General features: G+C 52.5%; 1 protein-coding gene across 6 annotated transcripts in view; it reads right to left on the reverse strand.

Moving 5' to 3' along the window:
• exd (PBX homeobox extradenticle) overlaps positions 1–17402 on the reverse strand; it is a 316334-nt gene that overhangs the window by 50356 nt on the left and 248576 nt on the right. For 2 of the 6 annotated variants that reach the window (XM_084609241.1, XM_084609243.1), the window contains one exon: positions 15038–15201. In XM_084609241.1, the coding sequence (XP_084465367.1) occupies positions 15038–15201 (164 nt within the window). Of the gene's footprint in view, positions 1–6699; positions 7860–9815; positions 11729–12120; positions 12208–15037; positions 15202–17402 lie in introns of those variants that run through there. The other 4 variants (XR_014708814.1, XR_014708816.1, XR_014708815.1 and 1 more) reach the window with 4 other exon arrangements.

Genomic DNA, 17402 nt, shown 5'->3' on the forward strand with positions numbered 1-17402 from the left:
TAACGCAATCGTCCACATATATACACAAGCGATATTTGTTTCTGTAAATCGGGCCGGGTCAACCAGGAGGGAGGGGCAGATAAAAACGCACAATGAGGGCGCGCGCATTATTACACACCACTCTCTCCGCCGTGGGCTACAACTTGGCGGACGGCGCGGGTGGCGAGCTCCATCCCAGCCTCCCCGCGCCATCCGCCGCAATAAGCTAGACAAGGGGAGCAGGGGCCGCCTAGAAATGACCTTTCAAGCAAACAGAACCAGCCGCGCGGCGAGACGCGCTCGTTACAGCAACCTCCCGTAAAAGCTGCTCGTACACTTCGCCTTCGAGAGAAACGTCCGCTCCGGTGGCCCGGCTGGCGCGCGCTCCGCACACCGCTCGCCTGTCGCTCAGCTACACTGCCCTCATACGCACACACACACACACGCACACACGACACTTGAAGCAATGGTACGCTGGTCGAACAAAAGAAAAGAACAGTCCACAGACGTCCGTAAAAAAGAAGAGCTCTGCATCGTACACTCGTGGAAATCTTTCACACACGCAGACACACACGTGCACAGCAGCTTCGCAGAGCACAACAAACAAACAAACAAGGGGGGATAGCATCGCCGAGGTACGTATTTACACGTGCGCTTCCCGAGTTGCGTGACAACAGGAGAGGGAAGGGGGCATATCTCAACCCTGAACAGACGAAACAAAAGAAACCACGCGTCACGACCGCCGGCCGGTGAATGGGGTCACATCTCCCAGATGAAACACTCACACACGTCGTCACCATCAGCGCACCAATCACAGCGCACCTTTCCAGCTACCCTGTTATTAGAGGAGTTTATTTACAGCTGTGTCACACATGAGCGATTTTCGCATCTCTCTCCCTAGCCAATCGCCACTCGCGCGGCAGTGCCGCCTAAGAGGTCCTCGACTTCGCCCACGTTGTTCGGCTGGCTCATCTCCAAAATAGAGCCTGCACCGGGGCTGGCGGTCGCTCATTACAAGGAAGCCTGAGCTTGCTAGAAGATGGGACAGAAAATAAAACTGCTGCGCTCACCAGGAAGTGCCGATGAGCGAGAAAAAGTCAACATACCGCACTTTCGTCCCGACCTACAGAGCAGTGTGAATTTTTGGCATAAAACTGAAAATTATCGGGGGCCGAAATTTTTTGGAACTGCTGCTGCGATTCGAGTGGAGCCAAACGCTGCTACGGGTGCACAGAGCTACACCGCTCGTATACGGTGCAGCCGTCCCAGCTGACTGCATCACCGTCGGTGGTACAGCGGCCGAAGAAATCCGGCCACTCCTCTGCTACGGTTACCCGCGGACGATTGCCATTCACGGCAGCTCACTCCAAACGGCCCGATGTGGTGCCCCACGTAAATGCAGCGCAGGTCGCCTAACATTCACCGGTGATGCCGTTTGGCTGTTTCTCTGGCAGGTGCTGCGCAAAAAGTGGTAGAGCTATTTTCTCAGGCGCGAATCTCTCGGCTCCGCCAAGGCAGAAAAAGAAAAAAGAAACAGCGCACTAACGACGCGACGGCCTCAATAAACGTATAGCGGTAGGCGCAGAGGCGAGACAGACCGCATCTGAAGCTTGCCAATTACTTCACCCACAGCGTCATCCAGACATACATGTGTAATGGCTACGCGACGTCGCCTGTGAAGTGCTTGGCTGTTCGGCAGGTTAACAAACGCACTGAATACGAGGACGATGACTACACGATCCACATTTTATGGGCTCGGCTGTGCTTGGCTGGCAATTTTTACAGCGAACAATTGTTTCCCGAGCCCGCTAATCGAGCCAGTGGCAGCGTTTACACCGCACAAAAAACAAAAAGAAGAAATATGAGGGAAGCATGCGGTCCTCACTGTTCGAGCCGTGCCGAAAACACGTCACACTCCGCTCGGATGGGGGCACCCGTCGCATGTCGCTCGAAGGTATGTAGTACGTGTGGAGTATCTGGTCTATATTGCATGTTTTCGGTGGCAGTGAACACATGCGCACGGGTGCCGAAGGGATGGCACGTGTTCAGAGGACAGCAGCTGCGGCAGATTTCTCCCGATTATTTGCTGCGACGCCCGACAAACTACATGCGAGAAGGCAGGGCGACAGTAGCTTGGTGCAACCACAAATTTAACAGGAAGCCGAGACAGCGAGTCGGAAGAGAATCTACGAAATTCTGAGCTCTGAACACCATTCCCGAGCTCTGCACAAGCAGCTGAGGGTCTGAAAGAATTGAAAAGTGCTTAAAGTGCGACACCATCGACAACGCTAGCCTCCGCACCCGCCAAGCAGCAGACTTCTCGACTTATGCGCAGAGCGCAAGCACTGTTCGCTCGCCTGAAACACGCGCACCATACGGCAAGAACGACGATTGCTTCCTAAGCGACCTAATCCTATTGGTTGTTTGGTTAGAAACAGATGAGCTTCGGAACAAAGGAATTCTCTGGAGGTAGCACGGAACATAGCTCTTCGGCTTGGCCTCGAAATGGACAGGATAGCCACCTAACCATACATGTTCCCAGAGTCTCGCAGGTGTCCGCAGCCGATATTGTCTCAGTGGGCGCCATGCTCCAAGGCGAAGCAATTGAAGAGACAGCCCCACGGCCGATGACCAGTGAGTGACGTGTTCCGATACTGCAGCACGTTTTTCGAAATGCCAAGCTGCGACAAACTTGCAGAATTTGCCTTTCTGCCGGAATTTTCGGTTGGCTGACGCCGTCTGGCGCCAAGGTGTGTATTACATTTCAAAGCGAAGACGCCAGCGTCTGACGGTCAACGACAAGTTGGCTCCTAAGATTGCCGCAGTGAGCTGCGCAATACACACACAAAAAAAACAAACAAACAAAGGCGCTGCACAAACTAAGAAAGGCGGCTGGCAGTGTTTGCAGAGAGCTCACACTCGAAGAGCATAAGTGAAAGATAAAAACAGCGCCTGCCGATTGCCGCTTGGAGGCAAAAAAAAAAAAAAAAAAGGCAAATCGAATTAGCCGGCGCAGGGACGTCACGGCAATATGACGGGCACCGTTTCCCCCCCGTCCGACTATATCGACAGCAGCGCAAAACTTTCTCATTCCGCGCACTTAAAATCGATTGCGGCAATACGCCCGAGGCAACTAATCCAAGCTCGAAAGAAGAAAACCCAATTGCCTGCCAAATTCCCCAGCAACTGACGTGGCTTTTATGCGGAATATGTGCCAGGCTATCGGATGGAGCTGCGCAGGTCATAAGCCGTCTGCGCTTCGCGCCAGTGCGGTGCCCAGAGACTTGCCCAAGGCGCCATTATGCCCCCCTCCCCCCCGCACGCAAGGAAGGCGCTGCCAGAACTGTACGTGTTTTCTCTAGAGCAAACAACCTTTATTACCGCGGAAGAGCCAGGCAGTGGTGAGAAACTGCGCAAAGCAGATTCTCATACTGACCGTTTATTCATTCTATTCTTGCACGAAAAACCAGGTCAGGCAATGCGCAATGAGGCACAGGTGTGTGCCGAAATCGCAGACACGTACCGGGTTGCGTCGGCGTCCGAGCCCGCCGGAGCCCCGGCCGAGACTCGACCCGGAGCTGGATCGCGGCGCGCCCCAGAGTGCGCATGCGCTGTTCGCCTCTCGCCCACAGCTCGCACGGCTCAGCGGCGCCTCTCTCTGCGACGCTCGCCGGCAAAGATGGGGGAGCGGGAAGAGCGCCGCAAGAAAATAGGCGTGGCTAGGATCTGCGATTGGCCCGGCAGAGGAGGGGACGAAACCGCCTTGCCCAATCGGCGGACGGCCTGCTTCCCCCCACTCTTTGCTATCTCAGCACGAGCACTAGTTTTCTAACCGTTGCCCAAGCAGCACATCTGAGACACCCAAGAAAATGAGATAGCCTTCATTTTACTCTCTCTTCGGGAACCCGGAGAGTGGAACGTGCCTATGTCGCTGCTTGTTACTAGCCGGGGTGCGCGCCTCCCCCAGCGCACACAGAGGCAACGATCACGGCCGCCCGAAAACTTTTCTCCCCGCCAGAGGCGTCCCACCCGAAAGCGGTCCGGGAAGAGAAAGAAAACTAGAACCCGAGGCTCCCGAGCTGCCCAGGCACACGCAGGCCGCATGGGAAACACGAGCAATAGAGAATGTGCGTGGGACTCCGAGAGCAGGGGCGAGATTCTTGAGGAAAGACGGTAACTGGGTCGAGCACGCGCTCTCTTCCGAGCTGACTGGGGGTAGTGGAAAAGCAGACGGAGAAAGGGAAAAAGAGCCGAGTTCTTCTCCGGAATTAATCAGGAAAGTTGCGCGCCAACCATCCAGCCGCCGCGAGATAATGAGCCCGATCATAATCAGCGCCGGAATTACGGACGTGCCGCAACCCACGCGCAGTACTCACCCAGCTGTCCATCTTTCCTGCCCCCCCCCCCCCCCCCCTTCCCCCCGCTGTTATTTAGTTTCACATAGCTACTTTCGTCATATCCTCGCAAACGTTGGAGTCAGAAGCACTGGGGGGCGCTCGATTCATTTAGGCAAGCCTACTCGTCCCCACATTCTAACCTGGCGCTAGCTAACCAACCATCCCTACCAGGATCCACAGTATGATCTTTGAAGTGCTATTTTAGGTCCCGGTCTCCAGCACGTAAAACTGCCCCTGAAAAACCATTAAGCGGGTTTAAACCTGCACGCATCATATGCTTAATAGAACGCGCGCGAGTATATTTCATTCACTGTCAATGAATCATGGCTCTCTAGACCTGAACAGGTAATCAAGAGGCCAGTCAAGCCTTCCTCCTTTCATTCAAAGAACTCTCGAACTTGCCGCCACATTAAAGCTACAGCCGCGCTTGGCAGAAAAAGTGCATTTAGGGCGAAGACAGTGCACTACCTATTTCCATGCACCTTCGTACCGGCCTCAAATTGTTCAAGCACACGCCCATACGGCTTTTGGTAGCTTGATTGGCATCTGAAGAGCCAGGATATACCGCTCAGAAGCGGACCCTGCGGCCTGGGAACTTTGAACTGACTCTGGACATAACAGTTCCGACGGTCACCGTACCATGATGATAATAAAAAAAAAAAAAAAAAAAAAAAAAAAGCCTGCCGAGTCCGGTTCAAAACGTACCATCGGGCGTCGCAGCAAACGGGCAGTGATACGTCTCAATGACATCGTTACCCCCTCGCCCCATGCGAGGCAATGGCAACGGCCCGTCGAACGGTGTCCGTGATCAAACGCGAAAGGGCCTAATAAACTCGGGGCCAAGATAAACTCCAGGCCCCTAGTACCAATTTTAATTACACAAATGTTAACAAAGCTTAGCCTACACTTAAGCAGTCGAGTGGTGTACGCTCCTGCCTAGAGCCGCAGACAAAGGCAGCGTTCTCGCAATGCACTATAAAGCTTCGTGGGACGTGACCGGAGGTCGCTGACGGCACGGGTCTGCTGTGTCCACACGGGGTAAATCTGCCGCACCTACAGCAGTCCTCCTCAGAAGGGCAAAGGTGTGTGGAAGAACAATTACAACAGAAAAACAAGAGAGAAGAATACGGAGGAGCTCGTTTCGTTGACTGATATTGAAAGATTCACGAACGTATCGGCGCCCACTTAACCCGCCAATTGAAAAATAAAAAAAGCGAAACTTCCAGGGCTGCACGCAAGAAAAGCAAAACTTATACACGGAGGGACTTGCGCTCTTGATTTGATTGGTGTAAGAAAAAAAAAAAATGCGCTACAAGCATCAAAAAGAGGGCGTAAAAAATGCGCTTCGAAGTTTCTCATTTAATTTTTGCTGATATCAATTGTGCTCCAGTCACAATTTCACCGCACGTTAAGAATGAGCGAATGTTTGCAGTACGTCCCAGCTGCCTAATCAAAATGTTTTTGGCGGAAGAAGCACCGCAAGTGGGGGAAAAAGCCCAGGCAGCGTTCCTTTCCTTCGGGAGCCAAAATTACAGTACACGAAGAGCGCATCCGACAGCGCGAGCACCGAAGCCAGCCGGTGGGGAAGTCACAGAACGGACCAGCGGTGGGAAGGGTGTGAAGAGAGTTATTTCGCTCATCTTCCTATCTTACACACCAGGACAGGCGCCTGGAGACGCAGTGGTGATGGGCTTTGCAGAAAGTCTCACATTCGCCCTCAATCGAGAAACACAAGCAAACAACTGGGAAAAGTAAAACAACACACGTGTCCTTGAGTGTCCGTGCGTCAGTCACCGTTTTCCGGTTTGAGCCTCGCGTACACGGCCACGACTGTGTCCCAAACACGGCCGCAGCTTGCGCGGCAGTGCGAATAGGCCCAATCATGGCTGAAGCTGCCACCAGGGAAAATGGGGTGGGGATACGCGCGCACCAGCGGTACGGCACATAGTGCATGGGGCTTAAGGTCTCCGTGGGATCCTTCGGCTTCATATGAGGGACGCCGTAATGAACGGCTTCGTGTTAATTCTTTAAAATGCGCTGACAGCGCACAGGCGTTTGTTCACTTCGCCACATCGAAATACGGCCACCGAAGTCGGGGTTCCATGTCGAGACCATGGTATCTGCCGCCAAACGTCCTTCCCACTGAGGCACCGCGGGGGATGCAGACAACCGCCTCGTGAAGCATTCGTGGAAAGCTGGCGTTTGCAGCGGCGTAACGGGCATTCGCCGGTGGATAACGTCCAACACACGTTTAAAGAAACGAATCTGCAAAGGGTTCGATCTAATGCCTCCTCCGGTTGCATTCATGGTTGCCTGGTGGCAGTTTCTTTTTTTTTTTTTTTTTAACTCAAGCTGCTTTGAAGTGGTACCGAACGGGAAAGTAGTACGAAGGGACACAATCGCTTCCGAGCGGTCCCTTGTACGTCTGTCGGCCAGATCACCAGAGACAGTGCGAGGAAACGAGACTGCCTCATTCATCCACGCTGTAGAACACGCAAACTACGAAGGAAACACGCGGTTCCCCTTGCCGCGCTGAAAGCTGGCTATGGCGGTTAACTCCCTCGAACAGCCGTTCAATGCCGGCATAAAGCTGAGACCGAGATGGGACACGGGCCGCGCACGAACACTCGGTACATTTGACACCCACCGACGATGCGAGCGGTGGACAGAGGCTCACGGACCAGCGGTCGCGAAGCGGTCTCGTTTAGGTGGCGTCACTGCGACGAACAGTTTAATCACGTCGCCGTTCGCAGGACGTGGGAACAAGTACACGATGAAGGGAGCTTGAAAAAAAAAAAAAAAGAATTAGCACAGTCCTTCTGTCTTCCAATGGGCTGCAGAGCTTGGCAGGCAAGCAGTCAGGTAGGGTCGACAAGACGAGATAGCCTTGCACGCAGAATTCACGGTTACTATCATCGGCGCAGCACTGCCTCCTCCTCCGTCCGACTGTGGTCGGGGGTTCAGTCCCCGTTATTTGTTTTTCTGGATGGCGGTGAAGAGGAACGCGAAAGACGCAGAAGCGGATCTCCTTGGTGGCCCCGGGAGTGACGGGGGCCCAAACAGCACGCAGGGTCAGCAGCGGCACCTCTCCTCATCCTCCTCGGCCTCGCGGCCGCACGTCGACGTCGGCACTTCCGAAGCTACGACGAACGACGTAGCCGCTGTCTTGACGCATTTTCGCCGAAACGTCGCACAGCTGCGCCAGCACGCACGCACACAGAGACACGCAGAGAACAAACACACGCACGCGCGCACACCGGTGTCCGTATTTGCATTTGATGGTTTCCTTCAGTTCCCCCTTTCTTTTGCCTGCATTTTTTGTTTGTTGTTGTTGCTGGGCCGACGCAGAGGCGAGGAAAAAAAGAAAGGGGGAAGAAGGAAACAAGACAGGGAGGGGTCCCGCGTAACGTGTCTCTCGCTCTGTCTTTACAAAAAGCCGGCGGTTAGGTCGGCAGGCGACGACGACGCGACACTGGCGCTGCCCTGCATTAGAGAAAAAGGGGGGAAACAAAAGACAGGAGGAAAAAGGGTCTCGCTCAAGGCGCTGCGCCCCTCTCGCACACACGGCGTCCAACGGCGGGAAACTTCCCAGCCTCGCGTCTGGAATAAGTTGGCAACACAAGTATACGCTAGACATGCGGCATACAGCAGCCACCGGAGGGAAACGCCGACGTGTCAAATGCCCGACACGAACAATGAACGGGGAGAGAGGAAAACCACACTCCACCACAGGCTTTTGAACACGCCCACATCTGCCCCTATCAATGGCCAAACTCACACTTCAATGTATAGGCGCTCGTGCGACCTGACCTGCCTTGGATCGGCTACGTCTCATGAATGGTTTAAGGCACTGAGTTTCACTGGAAGGCGCTCTTCTTCGGCCCCTGCTGCCACAACGAACGACAATATCCCTGACGGAGCACAGCGCATCAGAGGACGAGAGGAAGGGGGTGCCGAGGCAGCCCACACCTTCAGAAGCACAAACGAGACCTATCTGCAGAAACAAGGAAAAGAAAGGGCGCTGGTGGTGGGGGCCGAACGACTTAGCCCTACCCACTGACCGAGTCTAGAACACTGAAGACCGCCGCGGAATACGCGGGCTCCTGTAGGAAAATACCTACTTTTTGTAGTGAATATTTTAATTTCGACTGGAGGTTATGCAACACTAAGAAAGTGAAGAAAAAAAAAACAAGCCTGTGAATATATCTCTCGTATCGTTATTACACTGACACTGCGGCGCTATCCGGCCGGTTCAAAGAGCGTTTACAGAAGGCGAAATGTCCCGAAAACTCTATTCAGCTCACCAATAGACCTACAAGATGTTTTTACGACCCCGCATGCTCGTTTACTACTGTGCAGACGGCTAGCGAAGCACAGATGGGTCGTCGTCATCATCATTAGCCTGACTACACACACTGCAGAGCAAACGCCTCTCCCTCATCCCTCCAGTTAAATCGGACCTGTGCCAGCCGCTTCCATGTGACCACTCGAAATGCCTTCACCTAATACGCAAACCTAACTTTCTACCACCCTGAGAGACCACCGGCCACATTGCCTTCGCATTACATGGCCAGCCCATTTCTGCTTCTCGGTTTGTAATAGAATATCAGCAACTCAATTTTGTTGCCCGACCGATTCGGCACGATTCCTTTATGTTAACGTTACACCTACGATTGCGCGCTCCATAGCTCTCTGCGCGATCCCCGATCAAAGTTGAACTCTTTCCGTCAGCGTCCACGTTTCTGCCTGTAGTTGAGTACCACAGCAATTATACACTATCCTCTCGAGAGAAACTGGTAAAAAGCCATTCATGACCTGAGACTACTTGCCAAATACGCATCGCCCCATTCTGACTGCTTTAGTTATTTCCCTTTCGAGGTCCGGATCTGCGGCCACTACCTGTCTTAAGTAAACTCCTATTCCCTTAGCACGCCCAGTGCCTCGCTACCTATCCTGAACTGCTCACCTCTTGAGTGGCTGATGAAAGTTGTAGTTTTCTGCATAATGATCTTTAGGCCTACCATTCTGTTTTGCCAGTCTAGGTCATTAACCATACATTGCAATTCGTCCCCTGAATTACTTAGCAGGGCAATGCCATCAGCAAATAGTAGGTAACGAAAGTATTCTCCATTAACTTTTATCCCTAACTGTTCCCAAGCCACCTCTCTGAATAGTTCCTCTAAGCAAGCGGTGTATAGTAGCGGAGAAACCTCCTTGACTAACACCCTTCTTCACTGGAATCTGCTCACTTCCCTTAATATGAATGCTGTTAAGCCAATAAACAATAGCTTCCAACTCCTTAACATATGGCTCGTCTACCGCCTGATTTCGCAATGCCTGCACAGCTAGGTGGTGTGCCCTAATTCAGATACCTTCCAGCCTGGCATTTTGGGTACAGAGCGCGGAAACCACTTCACATTCATATTTGGCCAAGCTTGATTTTTTTTTTTTTTTTGTTTCGCCTCATCGTTTATTACGATATCCGCAGCAAAGGCACTTCGCAGCGTAGGCGCCTGTCTCGTTTGGTTACGCCTTGCTTGCATCATTTATGCGATCTGACGGAAGAAGCAAGGAATTATTATGAAGGCACCCATTCACAAAACGTCCACCACCCGCATTTATAACGCTAATGTTGCTCGATCAACTGTTGACACGGGCGAGAAGAATTACAACAGCGCGCCGGCTGAGCAACGAAATCACAGTCAAAATCTGATCACAGCTAAAGCGCCTAACACCGCTGTTAGGAAGCTGTTTGCGTACTGAGATGCAATCAAATAATCGCAAGTATGTGGTGAGAAGTAAACCTTCACACTCAATACACGGGTGCAGCTCGTTGGACACAAACGAAGAGGACGAATATGATACACTATTACTAGCCTCGCTGCCTCACGAGCTACGCGCGGCCAGAAGAAACGCGCGCGATTAACTGTGCCACGCCGTGAAAACGAGCGCGAAAAAAAATGTTAACGGATTAAAAGAAAAAAAAAAAAAAAAAAACGCTGGCCTCCGGCTACCGACGCTCAATAAGGGCGGGGAGCATCGCAGCTCCGGAAGACAATAGGATGCAGTAATGGGTGTGCAACCATACAACCCCGTGCTATTCTGTACCTGAAAGTCTACCACGAAATAAGGAGCCATCGCCGAAAAGCGAGAGAGGGTTCGGAAAACCTCGGCGGACCACTGCGCGAACGACGAGTGACGGCCTCGTTAGTAAGGGGAGACAACAAGAGCAGAGATGATGCAAATATTGAGTCGGCATCGAGACTACGCACTCTGCACGCAAGGCGCGTCACTCCGAGCACTAAGCGAGGCCATCAGGCAATGGCTGAACTACAAACGAGAACCGATTGCTCGTGTTTGGAAGTCACGACTAGCTACGTAAAAGTACTTGACCAGACAGAAAAAAATGTCACTGCCCGCAGCAACAGGTAGCTACAGGTGGGCGCTACCACCTGCAGCTACCTGAATCAAGCAGGTACTGCTCGCCCCTGCACAAAGCACGACGAACACCAGGCTGTGAAATGAGGAAGTGAACGTTGGCAGCTACGAGTAGGTGCCAACGTCCACGGCTGCAGGAAATCGCATGGAAATAAACAAGAGCCACAAGCACAACAACAAAGGGCTCACGAAATCGCAACGCGGCAACGGAAGCGACACAGGTGACAACGCAATCTGTAGAATATTGGCACGGCATCAGAGACACAGAGTTTACTGCACTCACAAGGTATTAACAGCTAAGCAATGTCAAGTGAACACAAGAGCAAGCATACAATTACTTATTATCTGAAGCCAAAGCACTTATTTCGGTCAAGTACACTCGAAAGCATGCAATCGAGGTAACAGAAAAAATAAAAAATATATATATATATCATATATATTTGAAGTACTAATATGCTGGAACACTACAAACGCTATATACACGAAAAGATGGGTAGTAGATGAAAGTAGGAACAAAGTATTTAACACCTTTCTGGACAGACGTGTGTGCGAGAGCGCTACAGCAAGAGAACAGCGGCATGGGCAAGCACAACAATAACAAAAAAGGCAACAAGCACGCAACACCGCTAGACAGCACTTGGACGCTGCCAGTGCTCGAGACGCGCAAACAATTTGTTAACTCTGTTGTTAATAATAGGCATGCACTCTAAATTGCGTCGCACAATTTAAGAAGCCTGCTAAAATAAAGAAAAAGGAACAGAGGGATGATGACTAGTTTTGGCGGCACAACAGGCACACAGCGAGAGAAGACAGCAGGGCGTGCAGTGATTCCGAGAAGTACCAGAGACCATGCTGAGGCACTGACGAAGGTCGAGGCGCACGCGTTCCTAGCTTTGGCGGGCATTGTGAGGGACCTGTAATGGATGTCGCGAGCGGAAAAAAAAACACGCTATCAGAGCACCGCAGTCAGCGCTAAGTGTGTGCGAGATCCACGGCGGCTGAGGCGAGCACTGGTGCTGGGCGCGGAGGTCAGACGGGCGGAACAACGCGTCAGCTGCCGAGTCTGCGCGTCAGGTGCCATCAATCTCACCGTGTGCTGACTGCGGAAAAAAGGTTAACGCGCTTCCAAGTGGTCTAATAAAATGCACGGAAAGCAAAGCAGCATTCTCAAGTTACTCTAGACTAGTTAGAGAGCACATCCTAAGGTAGGAGAGCATTACAGAAGATAGTAACTACAGCCACAAAGCGCGATATATCACAGGCGGGCGCTCTCACAAGGAGTGGTTTGGGGAGAGAGATAGCTTACAAAGAGCAGAGGCGAGCTTCATCCCGCGAGCCATCATCAACGATCGCCGCCGCCGCTGCCTCAGGCCCACGTCTCCAAATTGCAGAGCTAGCGGAGGAGGAGGGGAGGTGTGTTGGGGAGACAACAAAGCGTGGAAGCCCACGGTTAGTCCTCTCTCTCGACGCAAAGAAAGGGCACAAAACGCCGCACACTGGGCCCCCCGCGACGACGCCGCGCCTACCAAGACGTGGGCCTTGAAGACAGGCGCGGCTTTTCGCGACACGCCGGCAACAGCCTCGGCCAGCCCGTCGTGTCCAGACTACGGGGACTAGCAAACACTACTCCGCGTGCGGGACACGGCGCGCACGGCTGCCGTTAGGCTGCGGCTTCGCTTATTGCTTGGCACCCGCCTCAACAGCACGACTCTGCGGCGCACTGTTTGTGGCAACTGCGCCAAGAAAGGCGGCCAACAACAAAGGGCAATCGAGAGATTCGTGTTTGAGACAAAACGCTGCTTCGATTTACGAGGTGGGGGGCCGCTCACTACTACGAAAAAACGACACGCAGCGCGAAGCGACAGGCACCGCGTTTCCAATAATAACGATGCCTTGACGCGGGCACAGAGGAAGAAAAGCTTCCATGGTGGAGTAACGAAGGTTTACCAGCGTCGCCGCCCCGAAAGTTGAACGAGAAAATGTGAAGGCGTGCGCACCTGAACGAACAGAGAGGCGCAAATGTTTGCCCCCTGTAAACTGCGGATGCAACGCACGACGGGAGCGCGCATCCAAGTGTACCCGCAGCGGTGCGCAACAAAGGAAAGCTTGTTAGCAGCCCCAGAAGTTGGGAGGGAAAGAAAAAAAAAAAAAAAAAAAAGCGACACGCTCTGCAGGGCGGCGAGCCAAAGCCCGGAGATGGGGAAGGATTGTTTGTGCGTGTGCGTGCTTGGCCGTTAATGGACGGCGGCCGCCGGGCCTCCGAGAAAAACCCGTAACCGAGGATTAACGCCGGAGTCGGTCGCCTCCCGTAATCCCTGGGCGCTGCTGCTGCGCCTACTACAAGCGTGAGCCACCGGAGCCGCTGTTATTGCCTCACTCCCGCGCGAAAATAAAAAGGAAGAAAAAGTAAAGCGGCGCTCGCCGGGTTGTTTTCGCGGGAGAGGCCGCAATAAGAGCGGAAGATGCGGCGCGGAGGGGAAGCAGCACACGCGGCTAATCCGCTTTCTGCCGGCCGGCTTTTGCGGAGTTGCACCGAATTGGCTGCGGCGGCGGCGTTGCGGAGGAGCGCGCCGCTAAGCCGAGAGAGCTTTGCCGCAACAGGGCGCTCCTGATCGTCCCTCCCGCTAGAACAGGAAAAACGAAAGCGTATCTAGCAAAGGGAGGTGCGCCTTTCTGTCGTGGTTAGAGAGAGACAAGTTCGCCAAGTGCATCCGCAACCAACACATCTTCTTCTTGGATCGGACCAAGGTGCCGCCTTCCCTTTGAGAACAGACGCGGGAACAACACACAGTCGGACTTTCCAGGACTCACTTCGCTCCCCCGTCGTTCTTGAGGACGCTGATCTCACTGTCCACGTTAGCAGTTGTGACTCTTGGGCGTCTCTCTAGTCTACCTCTTCGGCACCACTGAGCGTCCGCTTTCTTTAGCGGCACCTCGAATAAGTGGCCTCCACGAGATGCTTGCCGTGTCCCCAAGTAGTCTCGCTGAGCACCCGGCGGTTTTCCGTGGAATTCACGCACGGCAGCCACTGGACTGAGAGCTCATTCCGCTCGCAGTGCGCCGCACACGCCTACAATGGTCAAATCCATTTCGCCCACGCTTCACTCTGCACGACCGAGCTGGTTGGCGCTTGGTCGAAACATCTTCGTTTCTCTAGAGAAGGTTCGCCAAAGGTGGGCACTCTTTGAAATATAATCGGGTCAGCCTAGGAATCATCATAAGCGTCTAGCTGTAACAGGCATGCGCACGATGGCCAGTGTCCGTTGCTGCCGCTGGCTTCTGCCGAGGTGAATCTCATTCAGCCGGTGTTCACTACGACTGCCACGACAACTCTATACACATTCGAAACGACGCAGTAGATGCCCGCACAATATGTGCGCGATTGCAAACACGACATAGAGCCTAGTTTACACAGTTTTGTTTTTTTCTTTCGTGTTTTGAAGACAAAAACATGGAAATGTACACAGCAGGAGTTTGGTCCAGTTGACCAGCGTCTTCGCAAGTGAACATCTTGCGCTTAGGTCATTCTTATCAGAGTGGCTTTGCGCCCTTAGAAACATACGCGCAGCCTTTTAAACTCGCGCCTTTCAACGAGGCTGTGAGATCCTCCTCCCCACAGCCCAGCCCCGACAAAAGAGTGGCACGCACTACACATTCAACAGCAATCGCGATTAGATGACGTCAGAAAAGGCGACTCCACTCGAGCCATCCCATCTGCGAGCATATATACACACACTCAGAAATCGCATGTGTGTCCGTAAGCGGACTGACGGTGTAAATCAATACTCTACGCGCAGTTGCGCCACAAACTATGGAATAGAATAAAAAAGAAAGAAAAAGCCGTCACACACAGTTTCGCTGGTAAAGAGCTGATGCACCATGATTGTATGCAGACCTCCGGTGCACCTCGATTTAAAACGACTTGGCGCCGTTTCAGCGACTGAATCACTTAAAACCTAGCAGCTCAGTAGCATTGTTTCTCCCACGGGCTTCGACTGCACACGAACGTGCTCAGAGGAGCTTACGGGCGACCTGCGCATTGCACAGTTCCTTCTTCCAAAGCCAATCACGCGAGCAGCAGCAGCAGTAAGAGGGCCCTCGCAACAATTTGGCCGCTAACCGCGCCCCATCTCCCCAACGAATGTCGTCAGCGAAGGCGTTCTTTGAGGATAACTCGCGACCAGGCTGGGCGTCTGAAAAGAGGACCACAGAGCTTCACGTACCTGCGATTGCACGTTGGCGCCCATGGCGTTCTGGTAGGAGTCTCCGCCGTTCATGCTCATGTTGTACATGGAGTCCTGCGGCGCTCCCGGCGGCGGAGGGCTGATCATGGGACCCTGCTGACCCTGCGTCGTCGGCACCATGCTGTAGGCTGACGCACCGGCCGCTGCAGCGAGGCAAAGAAGGAGAGAAAAACAAAAAACAAAACGCGTTTCGCACACACAGCGGAGGTGACACGCGATGGCAAGGCTTTTTCACTCGCCACGCATAGTGGCGGCGTAACTGCATGATGTCGACGGAGGCTAAGAACAACCCTGCGGTAACTACGCCGTCTCTCGCTGTCCACGCAAAGCATCGGTGCCCCTCACCCTTGTTACACGGGAAGCATCAATCGGGTAAACTCAAACTATTGTTCTCAGTGAAAATTTATTGTCTGGTGTCTTTTTTTTTTCTTTTTCCTGGCTAAGGTGACGTTTTCACTGGCTGCAAAATACGAATTCAACGCGTAGATGTGCGCTCAAAATTCGGAGTAGGTGCACGCAATTTAATCTCGAAATCGACTGCTGAGGACGACACCATTATTTCTAGCTTATAAAGGCTCCGTTTAAGGAAACCGCGGCCATCACTAATTCTAGGTCAGTGCAGTGCACGGCAAGGTGAACTGCTGCTAACTTGGCTACTGCAATCCATGCGACCTCGCTTTATACCGTATCTTTTACGCGGCTACTGATGCCTCAAATGAATAAAAAATAAAATAAAATAATAATATTATTAATAACCGTTGCACAGCGTAAAAAGAAATTAGAACGGGCTCATAATTTGTCACTTAAAGGTATACTGAACAAATATCCAAGAATATTGAGAAAGCACCCCAATTGCATTCTTAAGACACGATTGTACTAGTAAAGACACATAATTAGGGTTAGGTTTGAGCGGATGGCTGTATTTTTGACATTTTCTGAGCGACCGCCGGGTCAGAGGTAGCGCTCTCCCGACTGTGAGCCGGCGGGTGTGACGTCACAACTACCCTCAGCAACGTCATGGCCCCGCGATCCCGCCGCCGCCGCACCTGAAGTTGGTTTTCCGGCTACACGCAGTGTCGGTTCCCCCTCGTCACGCCGTGCACAATGCTGCGAAGTGTGGAATGCTGCATAGGAGGGACGTCGAGGGGGACGCGTCCGGAGGGCGCGTATTGCGGATAGTTGTTCGCGCGCTCGGAGGGAACGATGAATTGTGCACAGGAACAAGAGCAGTAGAAAAAAAAAAAGAAGAAAAAGAACGAGAAAAGCACGTCTGTTCCTGCAAAGGAAAAATTAACGCAGGTGCGACCGGCCGCGATGAGGGTAGTTGTGACGTCATATCCGGTATTGGCAGAGCTTTCACAGGAGCCCGCTAGGTGCGGCGATTTGAGAAATATTCATTAAAATACTTACTTTCCGCTCATTTCCGCTCATAAAGTGGATTGTTTTGGTCACTCTCAATGAGATAGCTACCATCTGCGCTGGAAATTTAGAGGGCAATCTTTTTATTCAGTATACCTTTAATCTTTTAAGCTTTCTGGGTAGTAGCCCCAACCTTCTTTTATTTCCTCGACGGCCGCCACTCTTTACGAGGCATAAGAAGCGCGCTGCGCGAAGCATCCAACGAAGACAGGAAAAAAATTACACGGGTTCAACGCTGCTGAACCGAGTGTGGAGCGAAAGCTTTGGCTGCGGGCGACCGAGCGTTGCATCGAACGCAACCAGCGTTCCGTTGAACGCATCAAAGTTCACCGTCATTTTAGGTGGTGGTGGTAAAGGCGTTTATTGCATCTAAATATGGGGGACGCTTAACCTCCACCTTTAAGAGTATGACCCTATAGCGTAGGCTACCATCCCACATATAAAGCCCCGCTTTAGCCAAGCCATATGAACGTACTTTAGTGGCCTATACGGGTAACGTGAATGCCAGGGTCCTGGCAGACTGATTCTGACATAACCGCCCCATGTGAAACGGGAGACCAAAGTTGGCAGCGTCTGCCACAGCGCCACGCCGACGGCCTGAAAACCTACATTAGTGTACAGGTTTCACTACAAAAACTGCTGCTTGGAACTGTCGTCAGTGAGAGCTACGATCGTGCACCGGAGTAAGGAGAAAGTTAACCAACACGTACTAAGAAATTAACTTTCCTCGTGTACGTGGCAAACCCGACACCCTGTGGCTTTCTTAGAAAGAATGCGAGCAGCACATCCCGGACCTGTCCTCTTCTGTATGCTTGCACTGTCTAGGCTGAACAAAGACAATGATTACGTGAAAGCTACGAGAAACTTCAAATTTATGCACACGCTCGGAAATGCAACTTTTCTGGGTACACTGAGAAAGTGCAGG

The sequence above is a fragment of the Amblyomma maculatum genome, chromosome 7, assembly GCF_055883805.1.
Source record: "Amblyomma maculatum isolate TAMU_Amacu chromosome 7, ASM5588380v1, whole genome shotgun sequence".
Lineage (NCBI taxonomy): Eukaryota > Metazoa > Arthropoda > Arachnida > Ixodida > Ixodidae > Amblyomma > Amblyomma maculatum.